Here is an 18,411-nt window from a genome sequence, read left to right as displayed (position 1 = left end):
CCCACCATCCCTGTGCTGTGCTAATTATGAGGGGCTCCCACCATCCCTGTGCTGTGCCGACTTCCTCCTGGGGCTGTGCCCTTGCTGTGCTCATTATGAGGGGCTCCCACCATCCTTGTGCTGTGCTCATTATGAGGGGCTCCCACCATCCCTGTTCTGTGCTGAGCTCCTGCCGGGTTTGTTTGTAGCCTGTAATTTCATAATTCGTGTCCGAAATTCAATTTGGATTGAATACGAATTTTCGTTAGATTCGTTACCTTTTCGTAAAACAATTACGAACATTTGTTATGATGAATTTAAAAAGCAAACCCAGGAAGTCAGCAGTGCTGCTGACTTCCTGGTTTTGCTTTTTAAATTCATCATAACGAATGTTCGTAATTTTACGAAAATTTTACGAATTAACGAAAATTCGTATTTCGTACGAATCCAAATTGAAATTCAGACACGAATTAATGGCCAAGACGAAATGGAATAGAGCAAAATTAAAGAAATTTAATGACGGCACCCATGTCTAGTTGGAACTGCAGGATTGGAGTCCAACCGAGAGTAACGGTTCAGACTGATGGGGAACCAGTTGTGGTCGGTGGTAGAGGGGAAGCTGTCGCCACTCGCAACTAAGGGACCATCCACCTTGTTACCAGAGACCACTGTGAATAAGCTGGAGCCAGTACCAAAGTAGTCTTCTCACCAGCCAGGGACGGTGAAGAAATGGAAAACTTCAGCAAGTGCCAAGCCAGGGACCCAGCGGGTCAGCATGGGTGACGCTTGAGTATCTGTGAGTGCTAAGCCAGGGACCCAGCGGGTCAGCATGGGTGACACTTGAGGAGTATCTGTGAGTGCCAACCCAGGGACCCAGCGGGTCAGCATGGGTGACGCTTGAGGAGTATCTGTGAGTGCCAAGCCAGGGACCCAGCGGGTCAGCATGGGTGACGCTTGAGGAGTATCTGTGAGTGCCAAGCCAGGGACCCAGCGGGTCAGCATGGGTGACGCTTGAGGAGTATCTGAGTGCCAAGCCAGGGACCCAGCGGGTCAGCAGGGGTGACGCTTGAGGAGTATCTGTGAGTGCCAAGCCAGGGACCCAGCGGGTCAGCAGGGGTGACGCTTGAGGAGTATCTGTGAGTGCCAAGCCAGGGACCCAGCGGTCCTACCTATACAGATGTGGTGTCCGGCTGGAGGCCTTCACCTGTATAGCTGTTCTCCTATAGAACTCTGAGTCTGCTGAATAACATTGCATCTACCTAAGGGTGTCCTGGTCCTAACCTGCTCTCTCCCACAGCTATCCCTGACTCTGGAGGTCACCATTGGGCCTCTAGCGGTCAGGACTCGTTGCTACAGTTATGTTATGTGTAGGGTGACCACATTTCCCAGATTGCCTGGGACAGTCCAGCATTTTGCAGGTCTGTCCCGGGCACCTTCATTCCAGGACAATACAGTGTCCCGAAATGAAACTGACACAGCCACCCCCCCAAGCCAAACGAATGCCTCCAAAAAAGGCTGCCACATCACCGCTTTAATCACGGACAGTACTTGTCCTGGCCGGGAATGCCTAAATGAGCACAATCCCCGCCCCAATGCTTGTGATTGGAGAAATCATAAATCCCCCCTTTTGTGTCCAATCACTGTGCTGTGATTCCTTACACCACAAGCTGATTTTTCTGAAGGGGTGTGTCCCTGAATGGTAGTTTGGAAATGTGGTCACCCTAGTTATGTGTAACAGGGTCAGAAAGTTGCAGAATAAAAAAAGGAATAGCAATTTTTATATACCACTTAAAGCATAAATTCAACCTTTCACCTATGTTCAGTTGGAATTCAAAACTAGAGCTGTGCACATGATATTCAACACCTACTTGTTCTATAATGCTTGCACAGGCTCTTAAATCTGAACTTTATCCTCAACTGAAAAACTTGCGATTAGAAAGACATTTTATTACAGTAGGGACATGGCATATAAAGGTTTTCTACCTTCCAAGATAACACCATAGAACCTCACCCTTCTCCTATATTCTAAGATGTAGGGGGATTGTGGTTCTGTAGTCCTCAGACTAACAGCAATATATCTGATGATTGCCAGAAAAGGCAGAGAGCACAGGAAGTTATCAGATTAGAAGATTTCTAGCAAAATTACCAGTTAAGCTGGCCATAGAGGGGTTGAAATTTGATTGAAAATTCTTGGGAAAATAATATAAGAAAGTTTATTAGTTCTTCTAAGGCCCCTTTCACACTGGGGCGGGAGGCGGTATAGTTTTGCTAAAAATAGCGGCGCTATACCGTCGAATTTGCCGCGGGATTTGGCCGCTAGCAGTGGGGTATTAACCCCCGCTAGTGGCCGATAAAGGGTTAATACCGCCCGCAATGCGCCTCTGCAGAAGCGCATTGTGCGCGGTATTACCGCAGTTTCCCATTGTTTTAAATGGGAAGGAGCGGTATACATACCCCACCGCTCCAAAGATGCTGCTTGCAAGAGATTTTTTTCTCTCCTGCCAGCGCATCGCCTCAGTGTGAAAGCCCTCGTCTTCCACATTGAGGTTGCTGGGCAGGAGTTTTTCAGGTGGTTTAGCAGCGCTATTTTTAGCACTGTAACGCCTGAAAAACTCCTCAGTGTGAAAGGGGCCTAATCATTAGTTGGGTCATAGTGATCTTCGTTTTTGACTGCAGTGACGAGAACATTTGGAGAAGGATAGAAAATGTTTCTTAAATTAATTCATTTGCAATGCCGCGTACACACCATCGGAAATTCCGACAAGAAAACCGTGGATTTTTTCTGACGGAATGTTGGCTCAAACTTGTGTTGCATACACACGGTCACACAAATCGTGTCAAGAACGCAGTGACGTACAAGACGTACAACTAGCCAAGATCAATGAAGTTCAATAGGCAGTTCGGCTCTTCTGCTTGATTCTGAGCATGCGCGTTTTTTTGCGCGTCAGAATTGCATACAGACGAGCGGATTTTCCGATAGGAACTTTTTCCGTAGGAAAAATAGAGAACCAGCTCTCAATCTTTTGTTGGCGGAAATTCGGACAGCAAAAGTCAGATGGAGCTTACACACGGTCTGAATTTCCAATCGTGTGTACGCGGCATAACAGTGTATGTGGTTTTCCTTCAGTTCATTCATTCCAAAGTCAAATTTTAAAAGCAAACAAAATCTTTCAAACTAATTTGAATGTTCTGAGAATTTTCACATTTTCCTAAGACTTTTCCTAAGAATTTTTGTTTGAAAATTTTATCCATCAATGGGCAGTTTTTTTTTTTATCTACAGTATCAAAAAAAAACATAATAAAGGAGCGACAGTGGTATAATTGACAGAAAAAAAGGAGACCAAATGACAGAAGTTAATTTTAGAGTTTACATATACTTTAACTTATACTTAAGGACCGCCCCCCATACATATACTGTAGCAGGGCGGCCCTTAAGCGCAACATCACGTACCTGTATGTGACTTTTGTCTTCGGGTCTAGGGCATGCTTCTCCACCAGTGTCATTATTACAGCGATAGTGATTATTTTTAGCACTGATCACTGAATTGGTGTCATTGGTCCCCAAAAAGTGTCACTTATGCCTCGTTTCCACTGAGTGGATCGGTTTGGTACAGTACACTATTTTGGGTGTTTCCATTATGAAAGTGTGCCATAAAACCGAACCATACCGCACCATTCTGGGTCCTGCTTCAGATGTGAGGCCATAGAAAATATATCGGTTCGGTTAGGGGCGGAGCTACAATACATTTCACTGATTGGTGGACACGTTAAGCATTTTTTCTAAACCCTGTATTGCTCCTGACGGTCCGACTTGCAGTGGAAACGCTCACCAGAATAGACCGGACCATTCTAACCGTTCCAAACTGTACCGACCCGAACCGTCCTGCTCAGTGGAAACGAGGCATTAGTGTCAGATTTGTCCACCGAAATGTCGCAGTCCCGATAAAAATTGATGATCGCAGCTATTGGGGTCCTTTCATGCGCCGCTCTCCTCTGTGGGGGATCGGATGAAGACGGACCATAGAGTCAGTTTTCATCCGATCCAATCTGCCAAACGGATGGAAAATAGCGGATCGGAGTAGGTCGGATGTCAGTGGGCATTCCACCACTGACATCTGTCTCTCCATAGACCTATATGGAGCGCCCGTTCAGGTCCACCTAAAAAACTGACAGGCGGACCTGAACCACACGTGTGAAAGGGGCCTTACTAGTGGAAAAAAAAATCCATAAATCTATCCCATAGTTTGTAAAAGCTATAACTTTTACCAGCAGAATACATATTGGCCTAAAATGATGAAGAAATTCGATTTTTTTTATTGGATGTGTTTTATAGCAGAAAGTAAATAATAATGTTTTTTTTTTTTTAATTGTCGGTCTTTTTTTGTTTATAGCGAAAAAAATAAAAACCGCAACGGTGATTAAATACTTCTACCCACACAGATTCACTTTGAATAATTTGTATTGTGGGTTAGCTTGCAGTTGGTCAGTAAAAATTAAGAGTTCAGATGTGTGTCAAAATAATTTTAAAATCCAAAGAAAGGATATTGAAGTAAAAAGGAAAATGAATACCATATTTTTACCTGTAGCATTAATCACACAGTAGGAAGAACCTTGACCCACTTGTGTTGGCCATGACATAAAAGTTCACAATGTTAAAATGCAATCTGTTGGTTACTGATTAACATGCATTATTACTGTGTAAACCAAAAAAAAAAAAAATTATTGAGCGCACTCCCAATGAAAACCTATGAGTAATAATAGTAGTAAAAAGATCCTGGAGAAAGGTAGGGGAGGAGGGTAATATGGGGAAATAAAACCAAAGTTCAAATAGGTGTTTAAATGGATATACTATAGTCCATGTTAAATGTCCATAAACACTGAAGTAAATGCAAATTCGCTTGATGGCAGCCAGCTGACAGATGAAGTTATCTGTATACAACGAAAAGAACACAAGGCGGTGCCTTCTAAGCGTAGCAAATTAGTAATTTATTGAAACATGTAAAAGAATATGAAAAGCCTACTCACAAAGTAGGTGTAAAAACGAGCATGGGCACAAGAATGCTGTCATCCGCGGGGATCCGGGTGGTGGTGATCATCACTTGCGCTGGAGACTACCTTGCCACAGGCGGCGGTGGCGGCGGGGGGCCAGACGCCCTGGGAACCAAGGAGAAGGGAGCTTGTTTCCAGGTGTGCTGTGTGGCTGATCTCACTTCCGGGCGCGGGAGGATGCGCGCGTTCGGGACATTCGTGTCCCTTCATCAGGCAAGGTAGTCTCCAGCGCAAGTGATGATCACCACCACCCGGATCCCCGCGGATGACAGCATTCTTGTGCCCATGCTCGTTTTTACACTTACTGTGTAAACCATCCTATCTGCTTCTGAAAAATTTCAAATCAACATTATTTAACAAATTTGTTAAATTAATTTTATTGAAATTGGGTAAACATAATTTGAACTAAAACTTTTTGCACCTTTTTCAATAAAAGCTACTCAATATTAACCACTTCCATACAGGGCACGTAAACAACTTCCTGCCCAAGCCAATTTTCAGCTTTCAGTACTGTCGCACTTTGAATGGCAATTGCGTGGTCATGCTACACTGTACCCAAACAAAATTGGCGTCCTTTTTTTCCCACAAATAGAGCTTTCTTTTGGTGGTATTTGATCACCTCTGCGATTTTTTTTTTTTTGCGCAACAACTAAAAAAAGACTGAAAATTTTGAAAAAAAATATGTTTTTTTTTTTTTCTGTTAAATTTTTTGTAAATAAGTACGTTTTCTCTTTCAATTACGGGCACTGATATGGCGGCACTGATGGGCACCGATGAGATGGCACTGATGGACATCAATGAGGTAGTACTGACGGGCACAGATGAGGTGGCACTGATTGGCGGCGCTTGTATGCGGCACTGATGGGCACACATAGGCGGCACTGATGGGCACGCATAGGCGGCACTGATGGGCACGCATAGGCGGCACTGATGGGCACGCATAGGCGGCACTGATGGGCACACACAGGCGGCACTGGGCGGCAAGAGTTTCTTGCCAAGAATCTCGTCAGGGAAAACAACATGTTTTTCCTGACGATCTTTTAGATCTGAAACTGGCTCTGTGACCCCATAGAAGCACCTTAATTTGTCTATACAGTACAGACCAAAAGTTTGGACACACCTTCTCATTCAAAGAGTTTTCTTTATTTTCAGGACTATGAAAATTGTAGATTCACACTGAAGGCATTTAAAACTATGAATTAACACATGTGGAATTATACATAACAAAAAAGTGAGAAACAACTGAAAATATATTTCATATTCTAGGTTCTTCAAAGTAGCCACCTTTTGCAGCAGACACATCTCTAGAACTGTTAAGAGGAGACTGTGTGAATCAGGCCTTCATGGTAGAATATCTGCTAGGAAACCACTGCTAAAGAAAGGCAACAAGCAGAAGAGACTTGTTTGGGCTAAAGAACACAAGGAATGGACATTAGACCAGTGGAAATCTGTGCTTTGGTCTGATGAGTCCAAACTTGAGATCTTTGGTTCCAACCCCTGTGTCTTTGTGCGACGCAGAAAAGGTGAACGGATGGACTCTACATGCCTGGTTCCCACCGTGAAGCATGGAGGAGGAGGTGTGATGGTGTGGGGGTGCTTTGCTGGTAGGGTTGCCAACTTTCTGAAATGAAAATAAGGAGCGGGGGGGGGGGGGGCATGGGTGGGGCGGGGATGTTTTTTCCTGTGCAAAAAATAAGACAACATTTTAAGGAAGTGTAGTGCAAATATCTTTATATAATTATACTTCCATAACTTTTTATGGAAAACAATAACACATAAAAAAAACAGCTAATAAAGAAAATATAAAATATTGCACTCAAATACTGCATTCAAGCAATACAAACACCCGTATGTATGCACATGGAAAATATCACAGAAACAGATTACGCACATTGTGCCGCTATTTTTTCCATGCGTACTTTTTTTGATTTCTTGGAGCAGCGAGTAGGTGTTTGTCCTGTAGAGCTGCACTGTAGAACTCTGTACAAGACATCTCATAATTCAGAGTGATGATCAGCTCACTTTTTATTAGTCCAACTGAACATTTGTTTTGTACATCTGACCATTTATTTTTCATTGCCGAGAACACCCTCTCCACATACCCAGTGGAAGATGGGATGCTGAGGACAAAGGACACCACAGCAAGGATGTTTGGAAGATCAGCTGCCTGTAGAACTGCCATCCACTTCTCTGCTGTTCCCTTGGACACCCAGTGATCATGCTCTGTGAGATGCTTTAGAATGTTGTTGGCAGTAACACACTCATCATAAAGCATATCCATGGAGATGTTTTTCCTGCTAACCAGGTGAAGCTGCTCAATGATCTTCTCCATGCCATCATAAGAGATACTCCCAGATGTCAGAGAGAGGGGCTGTAGATGGAAAATCCAGTTGTCTTCTGAAAAATTGAACCATTTTTCTATGTACATAATGGCAGTGTTTAAGAAGGCTGCAAACTCCTGTGTGGCAACATCAGCATCAGGTGGAGAAAGGCGCTGAAGCTTTTGTTTAGCTAGGTAGCCAGAGAACCCATCATCTCTTCTCTGAGATAGTTTTGTCAGAAAAGAGTGCATGATGGCATAGAGGTCAGCTGATGTGGTGTCATTCCTCTCCAGCTTTTTGACCACTTCTTCAAAGAGGGTCAAGATGTTGTTACAAAAGAGGAGATACACCTCCACAAGATCAGGCTCGTCGTCCTCAACGCCAGCAGCATCACATGTTAATTTCAGCAATGTTTGCAGGTGCCTTGGACAGTCAACACCCATGCTAATGAAATAGGACTTGAGAGCAGTCCTAACTTCATGGAACTCGACATCACAAAAGGCACAAAACTCCTTTAGGGACTCTCTCCTTTTTGCAGAGATGGAAAAGAAACTGTAGACCTTCAGAACTACACTTTCTATGTCGACTGAGAGTTGATCCAGGGCATATTTTATGGTGTTATGTACAATATGCGCATGGCAGTTGCCTCTGGGGAGATCACTGTTGGAACTTTTTAATTTTGAGAATACTGAATTGTGGATTCCATAATTGACATTTGAATTATCTGCACTGAATGCAGACACATGATCCAAACTTAGGCCCAGGTTTTCAAGAGAGCTCCGAATTGTAGTGACTATTCCCTCAGCAGATTCATCTGGATTTTCAACAAAATCTATCAACTTGTTCATGACCCCGCTCTCTGCAGTAAAAAACTGTACAGTCAAGGGAAACATCTTGTGATTGCCCTTGTTCGATGCATCAGTTTGAATAGAGAATGGAGGTGGATTCTCAGCACTTTTTAACTTCTTGATCACCTCCTGTACTGCCTTTGGGGCAAGGACTTCTGTGACAAGTGCCTCTGCTTTTGTTCTCCCACAGGACATCTTCTTGACAATATTAGAATCACTCAGTGTTCGGTGACAGAGCTTAAGCCCACAGTCAGAACTGTTGTAGCTCAAATTGTGGTTCACTGTATGATATACATGTGCTAGCTCAGCAGCAGTGACCTAAAGCAAGAGATATACCATTTGTAAGCCTATGCTTTGTGACGAATTAATAAAAAAAAAAAAAAAGATAATAAAGAAAATAGATTTTAAAGTGTCAAAAACAAATTGCAAGTGTCATTTGAATAAACTTTGCTGATCTTTGAACCCCCTTCAAAGACCCCACACTTTTTTAAACCTTGACCTATCTAAATCTATAATTATTTCCCTCCTCCAGGCCAGGGTACCATATTAAGAAACCCATCAGGATTCAGAAATGATTGACACATTATGAGGGAGTGGGACAGGAACACAAGGGGGAACACTGGGTAGATGTATATGGATGGAATGTTAGGCTAAACTTGTACTATCAACTATATTTGAGTTTTAAAAATCCACATAATTACACATAGCCTACCATATCAGCCTCTGGAGACGTCTGACGAACAAGGAACCTCGACATCGTTCCCTCCTGTGCCCGCAGCCTCTCGCTCCTCTTGTGATTATCTCCTGATGCGTGCTGCTTAATATCACACACTCCGCCGTGAGAAATAGAAAAAACGTGACGGCATATGGTACAATTGGCCTTGTATTCATTGTCCCTCACGCATTCCAGCCACAGGTAGTCATTTTCCCATTCAATTCTGTATTTTTGCGCTCTTTTCTTTTTTGCTTGCTGCTTGGAGGTGGTAGTCCTTTTTACAATTCTTCTCCCTGTCATCATCACCGCAGGCGCCGGGCGGGGAATGTAGGGAGGGGTTACGTCGTGACGTCGCAACGTCATCCGGCACGGCATTGGTCAGAAGGCCGCGGAGGGGAGGGGACGCCAAGCGCCGACGCACACAGACAGTCACTCATCACTACATGATGAAAGTGTCGAACTGAACACCAAGGTACCGCGGAAAACGGAACAAAGTGCGTTCCGTATCGGTTTGATACGGAACAGCACTTTTGTGTTTAAAATACGGTACGATTCCATATTTTACGGAACAGTTGGCAACCCTATTTGCTGGTGACACTGTTGGGGATTTAATCAAAATTGAAGGCATACTGAACCAGCATGGCTACCACAGCATCTTGCATCGGCATGCTTTTACATCCGGTTTGTGTTTAGTTGGACCATCATTTATTTTTCAACAGGACAATGACCCCAAACACACCTCCAGACTGTGTAAGGGCTATTTGACCAAGAAGGAGAGTAATGGGGTGCTGCGCCAGGTGACTACCTCTTGAAGCTCATCAAGAGAATGCCAAGAGTGTGCAAAGCAGTAGTCAAAGCAAAAGGTGGCTACTTTGAAGAACCTAGAATATGAAATATATTTTCAGTTGTTTCACACTTTTTTGTTATGTATAATTCCACATGTGTTAATTCATAGTTTTGATGCCTTCACTGTGAATCTACAATTTTCATAGTCATGAAAATAAAGAAAACTCTTTGAATGAGAAGGTGTGTCCAAACTTTTGGTCTGTACTGTATATCTATATATCTATATCTATATATCTATATCTATATCTATAGATATATATATATAGTTAGTCAGGCCATGACTTCAGGAAGGGAGGACTGTGATAGGGGGCCACGCCCTCCGAAGATAAGACACTGCAGTGGAGGCAGAGATTGTAAGCAGCACTATGCTAGGAAAGAGGAATGCGGGGGCTATGACTGCAGAGAGGAATGTGATGGGGGCTATGACTGCAGGGAGGACTGTGACAGGGGCCATGCCCTCCGAAAGTAAGATACTGCAGTGGAGGCAGAGATTGGAAGGAGCACTATGCTAGTAAAGAGGAATGCGGGGGGGGCAATGACTGCAGGGAGGACTGTGATGGGGGGCATGACTGCAGGGAGGACTGTGATGGGGGCATGACTGCAAGGAGGACTGTGATAGGGGCCCATGACTGCAAGGAGGACTGCAAAGGGGGGCATGCCTGCAATGGGGACTGTGATGGGGGCCATGCCTGCAATGAGGACTGTGATGGGGGCCATGACTGCAGGGAGGACTGTGATGGGGGCCATGACTGCAGGGAGGACTGTGATGGGGGCCATGACTGCAGGGAGGACTGTGATGGGGGCCATGACTGCAGGGAGGACTGTGATGGGGCCATGACTGCAGGGAGGACTGTGATGGGGGCCATGACTGCAGGGAGGACTGTGATGGGGGCCATGACTGCAGGGGGGACTGTGATAGGGGGCATGACTGCAAGGAGGACTGTGATGGGGAGGGCATGACTTTAAGGAGGACTATGATGGGGGCCATGACTTTAAGGAGGACTGTGATGAGGGGGCATGACTGCAGTGGGGACTGTGATGGGAGACCTGGGAGAATAAACACTGGCTGCTAACTGTTTCTGCCCTCCCAAAGGTAAGACGCTGCAGGGGAGGCAGAGGTTGGAAGGGGCACTGTGTTTTTAAATAGGTAATTCAGGAGCAATGACTACAAGCTACGAGCGCACACGTGTTTTTGCACATTTCCGTACGCTCACATGTGTTTAAGGCAGCCCATTGATTTCAATAGGCTGCCCTCCACACGAGAAATGCACTAAAAAAGCACCTGACCCTTTTTTATCATGAAAGTTATGACAAAATAATATGACAAATTTATCATACATGTAAGAAGTAAAAATAACCACCAGATGGCAATAAAGCCATGCCTGTATGGAATGTATTTCCCTACCACACAAATATAGATCAATACATTATATTTGCTGATGCAAGTAAATTGCTAAATCTAAACATAGCTAGCAAACAAGAACACTATTAAAAAAAAACAGAAATTAAGTAAACACTTGTTTGGTTTTGTTGCCTTAATGGCAGCACTTTAGAAAAAGTCTGTCTGGTAGTGTGCCAGTAGGCATACCTCCCAACTTTCTGAGATGGCAAAGAGGTACACTCTTCAGCACAACGTTTGTAGGCAAAGGACACTGCCATGCCTGCCATGGGGATAGTCATGTTGCCATGAAGAATGAATAAACAAAAAACAATTAGTTAAACCCAAAAGCAATTTTTACCACTGGCCTTTATACTGTTTTTTTTTTTTTTTTTTTGTTTTTTTTTAACAACAATGTGATAATAAAAAGCATAGGCATGTGCAGCCTATTGCATTAGGGTGTGCACCCCAAAGCTCAAACAGACAAAAGTATTGGGACACCAGCATTTACACACACACACACACACACACAAACTTAAATGGCATCCCAGTCTTAGTCCATAGGGTTTAATATTGAGTTGGCCCACCCTTTGCAGCTATAACAGCTTCAACCCCTTTACATTACACAGCACCCTGTATCACTGGATCCCTTTACATTACACAACACCACTGGACCCCTTTACATTACACAGCACCCTGTATCACTGGATCCCTTTACATTACACAGCACCACTGGACCCCTTTACATTACACAGCACCCTGTATCACTGGATCCCTTTACATTACACAGCACCACTGGACCCCTTTACATTACACAGCAGCCTGTATCACTGGACCCCTTTACATTACACAGCACTCAGCACCACTGGGCCCCTTTACATTACACAGCACCACTGGGCCCCTTTACATTACACAGCACCCTGCACCTCTTGACCCCTTTACAGGGACAGGGCAGATGTTGCAGGCATTTAGCAGTAACAAAACTTGTGAAACAGACAGGGCTCAGGGATGATTAGGCATACCTCCAAACTTTTTAACTTCAGAATGAGGGACACTGGAGAAGTAAAAAGACCTGTGGCACCCTACGTCGCAGTAAATTGTGGGCATGGTCAAGTGCCTAGCAGCGGGAGGGGCTTAAAGGGATGTGGCTAAACGTACAAAGTCCAGAGTTGAGAGGGTGCTACGTACAGAGTGCAGGGTTGAGAGGGTGCTACATACAGGGTGCAGGGTTGAGAGGGTGCTATGTGCAGGGTTGAGAGGGTGCTACGTGCAGGGTTGAGAGGGTGCTACGTGCAGGGTTGAGAGGGTGCTACGTGCAGGGTTGAGAGGGTGCTACGTGCAGGGTTGAGAGGGTGCTACATGCAAGGGTTGAGAGGGTGCTACATGCACGGGTTGAGAGGGTGCTACGTGCAGGGTTGAGATGGTGCTACGTGCAGGGTTGAGAGGGTGCTACGTACAGAGTGCAAGGTTGAGAGGGTGCTACATACAGGGTGCAGGGTTGAGAGGGTGCTGCTTGCAGGGTTGAGAGGGTGCTGCGTGCAGGGTTGAGAGGGTGCTGCGTGCAGGGTTGAGAGGGTGCTGCGTGCAGGGTTGAGAGGGTGCTGCGTGCAGGGTTGAGAGGGTGCTGCGTGCAGGGTTGAGAGGGTGCTGCGTGCAGGGTGCAGGGTTGAGAGGGTGCTACGTACAGAGTGCAGGGTTGAGAGGGTGCTACGTACAGAGTGCAGGGTTGAGAGGGTGCTACGTACAGAGTGCAGGGTTGAGAGGGTGCTACGTACAGGGTTGAGAGGGTGCTACGTGCAAGGTTGAGAGGGTGCTACGTACAGGGTGCAGGGTTGAGAGGGTGCTACGTGCAGGGTGCAGGGTTGAGAGGGTGCTACGTACAGAGTGCAAGGTTTAGAGGGTGCTACGTACAGAGTGCAGGGTTGAGAGGGTGCTACGTACAGGGTGCTACGTACAGGGTGCAGGGTTGAGAGGGTGCTATGTGCAGGGTTGAGAGGGTGCTACGTGCAGGGTTGAGAGGGTGCTACGTGCAGGGTTGAGAGGGTGCTACGTGCAGGGTTGAGAGGGTGCTACGTGCAGGGTTGAGAGGGTGCTACGTGCAGGGTTGAGAGGGTGCTACGTGCAGGGTTGAGAGGGTGCTACATGCAAGGGTTGAGAGGGTGCTACATGCACGGGTTGAGAGGGTGCTACGTGCAGGGTTGAGATGGTGCTAAGTGCAGGGTTGAGAGGGTGCTACGTACAGAGTGCAAGGTTGAGAGGGTGCTACATACAGGGTGCAGGGTTGAGAGGGTGCTACGTACAGGGTGCAGGGTTGAGAGGGTGCTGCTTGCAGGGTTGAGAGGGTGCTGCGTGCAGGGTTGAGAGGGTGCTGCGTGCAGGGTTGAGAGGGTGCTGCGTGCAGGGTTGAGAGGGTGCTGCGTGCAGGGTTGAGAGGGTGCTGCGTGCAGGGTTGAGAGGGTGCTGCGTGCAGGGTTGAGAGGGTGCTGCGTGCAGGGTGCAGGGTTGAGAGGGTGCTACGTACAGAGTGCAGGGTTGAGAGGGTGCTACGTACAGAGTGCAGGGTTGAGAGGGTGCTACGTACAGAGTGCAGGGTTGAGAGGGTGCTACGTACAGGGTTGAGAGGGTGCTACGTGCAAGGTTGAGAGGGTGCTACGTACAGGGTGCAGGGTTGAGAGGGTGCTACGTGCAGGGTGCAGGGTTGAGAGGGTGCTACGTACAGAGTGCAGGGTTGAGAGGGTGCTACGTACAGAGTGCAGGGTTGAGAGGGTGCTACGTACAGGGTGCTACGTACAGGGTGCAGGGTTGAGAGGGTGAGGGAGAGGGTGAGGGAGTGAGTATTACCGCGCTACCAAGAAGTGGGGGAAGGGGAAAAAGGAAGGGGGTACGGCTGCGGCACTGAAAGGTGTATCAGACCATAATAGATATAAAGAAAAGGGTAGTGCTACGCTGTAAATAGGGAATGGGGTACAAGTGTAGAGGAAGTGTAGCAAATCCTTATATGTAAAAAGATACAGTCTGATTAATGATCAAAATGACAATGTGAAAAAATATTGACATCAAAATTAACGTGCTACAGTGCAGCTAATCCAGCTGGCAAAAGTAGGGTAATAAAATGTGACAGTGCTAGTATCATACAGTGTAATACAATAATAATTGGTGTACTGTTAACCAATGCATAACACAACACACAGCAGTGATTGAAATAGGCTAAGTTAAATGTCCATGCAACAAAAAGCCTATGGACTGTAATTGAAGAGATAGATCCCTCTCGGTAGTCACGTCCGAAAAATTACATCTGTGCCACCCATAAGTATCCATCAGTGCCAACCATAAGTGCCGCCCATGAGTGCCCATCTGTGCTGCCTATGAGTGCCCATCAGTGCCGCCTATGTGTGCCCATCAGTGCCGCCTATGTGTGCCCATCAGTGCCGCCTATGTATGCCCATCAGTGCCGCCTATGTATGCCCATCAGTGCCGCCTATGAGTGCCCGTCAGTACTACCTCATCGATGTCCATCAGTGCCATCTCATCGGTGCCAATCAGTGCCGCCATATCAGTGCCCGTAATTGAAAGAGAAAAACGTATTTACAAAAAATTAACAGAAAAAAATAAAAACGTAATTTTCAGTCTTTTTTTAGTTGTTACGCAAAAAAAAAAAAATCGCAGAGGTGATCAAATACTACCAAAAGAAAGCTCTATTTGTGGGGAAAAAAGGACGCCAATTTTGTTTGGGTACAGTGTAGCATGACCGCGCAATTGCCATTCAAAATTGGCTTGGGCGGGAAGGTGCGTAAGTGTCTGGTATGGAAGTGGTTAAGAAATGTTTATAATTTGTGTTTACAATGCAGCAACATTTTACTAAATGTGTAGAAGCAGTTGACTTGGCAAACTATAATAACTGTGTGGGTTTACTTTGTAAAGTGAATTATAGTGAATACATTGAATGTGTGTTCACTTTGAATACCCAATAATGTGGGTGTACAAAAAAACATGATTTAGATTTAGTACATACCGGTAATTGGTTGACTGTACACATGTATTTTAGCATGAGCTTATTTACATTATATGGCAAGCTTGTAAAAGTGTTTATTAGGATGTTATCCTAAAAATAAATGTATACTAAATATTTATTAAATCTATTATTTTACTTAGCTATGTTAAAAGGCAAGAGAGTAATCATTACTGGAGCAAGCTCTGGCATTGGAGAGCAGATGGCATATCACCTGGCTAGGATGGGATCCCAAATATTAATAACTGCGCGCACTGAAGAGAAACTCAAAAAGGTATGATCTTTCTGCAGCTCTACTCCTTTCTAGCATTACATTGACAGGGCAAGGAATAAAAAGTGGTGATCTCATGATTAGATCTCAGAGTTAATGATTCTGATGACTAGCGTTAAAGGTTATGTCCACCCTAAAATTCATATATTCCATTTTGGCTTGATATCAGTGGGATGAATTATTCATTGGATTCTTAATTATCTAGGTGCCTTAAAGTGGTATTAAAGTACAACTCTTAAGCCCTATATTAAAGATTATCATAAGACTTACCTGTAGGTTCTTTTTCGCTGCCACAGATGTTTTTGCATTTTTTGCACACGTTTAAAAAATAACTTTAGTCCAGAAGATTGCATAAACCCCCCCAAAACATTATACAGCATCTCACAAAAGTGAGTAGACCCCTTTATTTTTTGTAAATATTTTATTATATCTTTTCACGTGACAACACTGAAGGAATGACACTTTGCTACAATATAAAGTAATGAGTGTACAGCTTGTATAACGGCGTAAATTTGCTGTCCCCTCAAAATAACTCAACACACATTAATGTCTAAACTGCTGGCAACAAAAGTGAGTACACCTCTAAGTGAAAATGTCCAAATTGCACCCAATTAGTAATTTTCCCTCCCCGTTGTCATGTGACCCATTAGTGTTACAAAGCCTCAGGTGTGAATGGGGAGCAGGTGTGTTAAATTTGGTGTTATCGCTCTCACTCTCTCATACTGTAAGTTCAACATGGCACCTCATCGCAAAGAACTCTGAGGATCTGAAAAAAAAGACTTGTTGCTCTACATAAAGATGGCCTAGGCCAGGGGTGTCAAACTCAATTTCATTGTGGGCCGCATCAGCATTACGATTGCCCTCAAATCTGTATCTGTAAGATTAGATGTTCAGCGCATCCCCTCCCCTTTACATTAGATGTTAAGAGCCACTTCACCATCAGAAGTTGAGTACCCCACTCTCCCTTACATTACAGTGCACCCCCCTTTCCTTATGCTGCTGCTGGGAAGAAGCTGGATGCATTGCTTGAATGCAGAAAGTAAGGGTCTGGAGTAGGACCAGAGGAGGGCTGGAGCTCTCCTGCAGCTGCAGGAAAGGTGCGAGGGCCACATGAAATGGCCTGGAGGGCCAGATTCAGCTTTCGGGCCTTGTGTTTGACATATGTGGCCTAGGCTATAAGAAAATTGCCAAGACCCTGAAACTGAGCTGCAGCATGGTGGCCAAAACCATACAGCGGTTTACCAGGACAGGTTCCACTCAGAACAGGCCTCTCCATGGTCGACCAAAGAAGTTGAGTGCCCATGCTCAGCGTCATATCCAGAGTTTGTCTTTGGGAAATAGATGTATGAGTGCGGCCAGCATTGTTGCAGAGGTTGAAGGGGTGGGGGGGTCAGCCTCTCAGTGCTCAGACCATACGCTGTACACTGCATCAAATTGGTCTGTATGGCTGTCGTCCCAGAAGGAAGCCTCTTCAAAAAATGATGCACAAGAAAGCCTGCAAACAGTTTGCTGAAGACAAGCAGACTAAGGATATGGAATACTGGAGCCATGTCCTGTGGTCTGATGAGACCAAGATAAACTTAATTTGTTCAGATGGTGTAAAGTGTGTGTGGCGGTAAAAAGACAAGTGTGTCTTGCCTACAGTCAAGCATGGTGATGGGAGTGTCATGGTCTGGGGATGCATGTGTGCTGCCGGCACTGGGGATCTACAGTTCATTGAGGGAACCATGAATGCCAACATGTACTGTGACATACTGAAGCAGAGCGTGATCCCCTCCCTTCGGAGGCTGGGCGGCACAGCAGTATTCCAACATAATGACCCCAAACACACCTCCAAGGTGACCACTGCCTTGCTAAAGAAGCTGAGGGTAAAGGTGATGGACTGGACAAGCATGTCTCCAGACCTAAACCCTATTGAGTGTAGCGCCTGTGTACTTTTCAGTACAGGTGCTATGTCAAATTTAGTGGGATGAGAGAGATACTTGCTTTCGTCCATGTTGATTTATCTAAATTTGGCTGTTGCCAGCCCTGAACTGTTCCCTGGGTCATTCTGTGCTCCGGAGATGTAGTTCCATCTTTGGATGACAGGTGGCGCCAGAGAGGTCCAGGCGGAGGCGCCCTTTTGCCCAGCAGCCAATTAGAGGAGTGTTTCCCTCGCGGGGAATGCTGGGGGGGGTATTTCTGTGGCAGACGCAGTTTTCCAGGGTTCTTCGCGGGTTCCAGGTGCGGCACCCACCTTTAGGGCCTACCTGTTCACTGTGGAGTCACCTGCTGAAGCTCCCCGGGAGTACCGGGTGAATTGGATCTCCGGGACTGTTACCGCGGAGGAGGAAATTCCATGGACAGAACCCCCCCCCGTCGGTGGGGATAGTAGAGCAAGAGGCAACTGGCCCGGCTACAGCGTGTCTTCATGCAGAGTAGCTGCTGAATATGGGTATGAGTATCCCTGCGTACCTCCATGCCTCCTGACTGAGCTTGAAAGTTTAAGGGAGAAGTGGTACTGTCAGGGAACTCCTGTAAGACGCTTTGCACATAGACGTGCGCAAGCGCATAGCCTTTTCCATAGAATGGCTCACAGGCTCGCACATGCGCGCCAGAGCTCGCAATTGCGGGCACGCATGCGCACAGATACGGGCACGCGCGCACACGTACGAGCCTAATTCAGTTTGGCGCCAGACAGCCTATTTAAAGGGAGTCTGGGCTCTTATGCCTTGCTGACTGATCTTCAGCTGTGTTCCTGAACCTTGCTCTGATCCTGTGTGTTTTCCTAGTGTTTGACCCGGCTTGCTCTTGACCTTGGCTCTGTGTCCTGTCCCTGTACTTATGTCCATCCCTGACCCGGCTCCGTTCCTTACTTTGGCTCTGTCTATGATTCGGTACCTCACTGCCCGCTTGCTGACGAACCTGGCTATCCCTAAGACCTCGCTCCTGTCTACGTTCCTGGTTGCTGTTAACCCTCAGTTACCTGCCTGGCTGTTACCTGTTCCTGCTAAGC

General features: G+C 45.9%; 1 protein-coding gene across 1 annotated transcript in view; it reads left to right on the top strand.

The window, feature by feature from the left end:
- HSD11B1 (hydroxysteroid 11-beta dehydrogenase 1) overlaps positions 1-18,411 on the top strand; it is a 42,714-nt gene that overhangs the window by 7,057 nt on the left and 17,246 nt on the right. The window contains exon 2 of the mRNA XM_040337517.1: positions 15,289-15,419. Within this exon, the coding sequence (XP_040193451.1) occupies positions 15,289-15,419 (131 nt within the window). The remainder of the gene's footprint in view (positions 1-15,288; positions 15,420-18,411) is intronic.

The sequence above is a fragment of the Rana temporaria genome, chromosome 2 (genome assembly GCF_905171775.1).
Source record: "Rana temporaria chromosome 2, aRanTem1.1, whole genome shotgun sequence".
Classification (NCBI taxonomy): Eukaryota; Metazoa; Chordata; class Amphibia; order Anura; family Ranidae; genus Rana; species Rana temporaria.
This window is presented reverse-complemented; position numbering and strand designations above follow the sequence as displayed.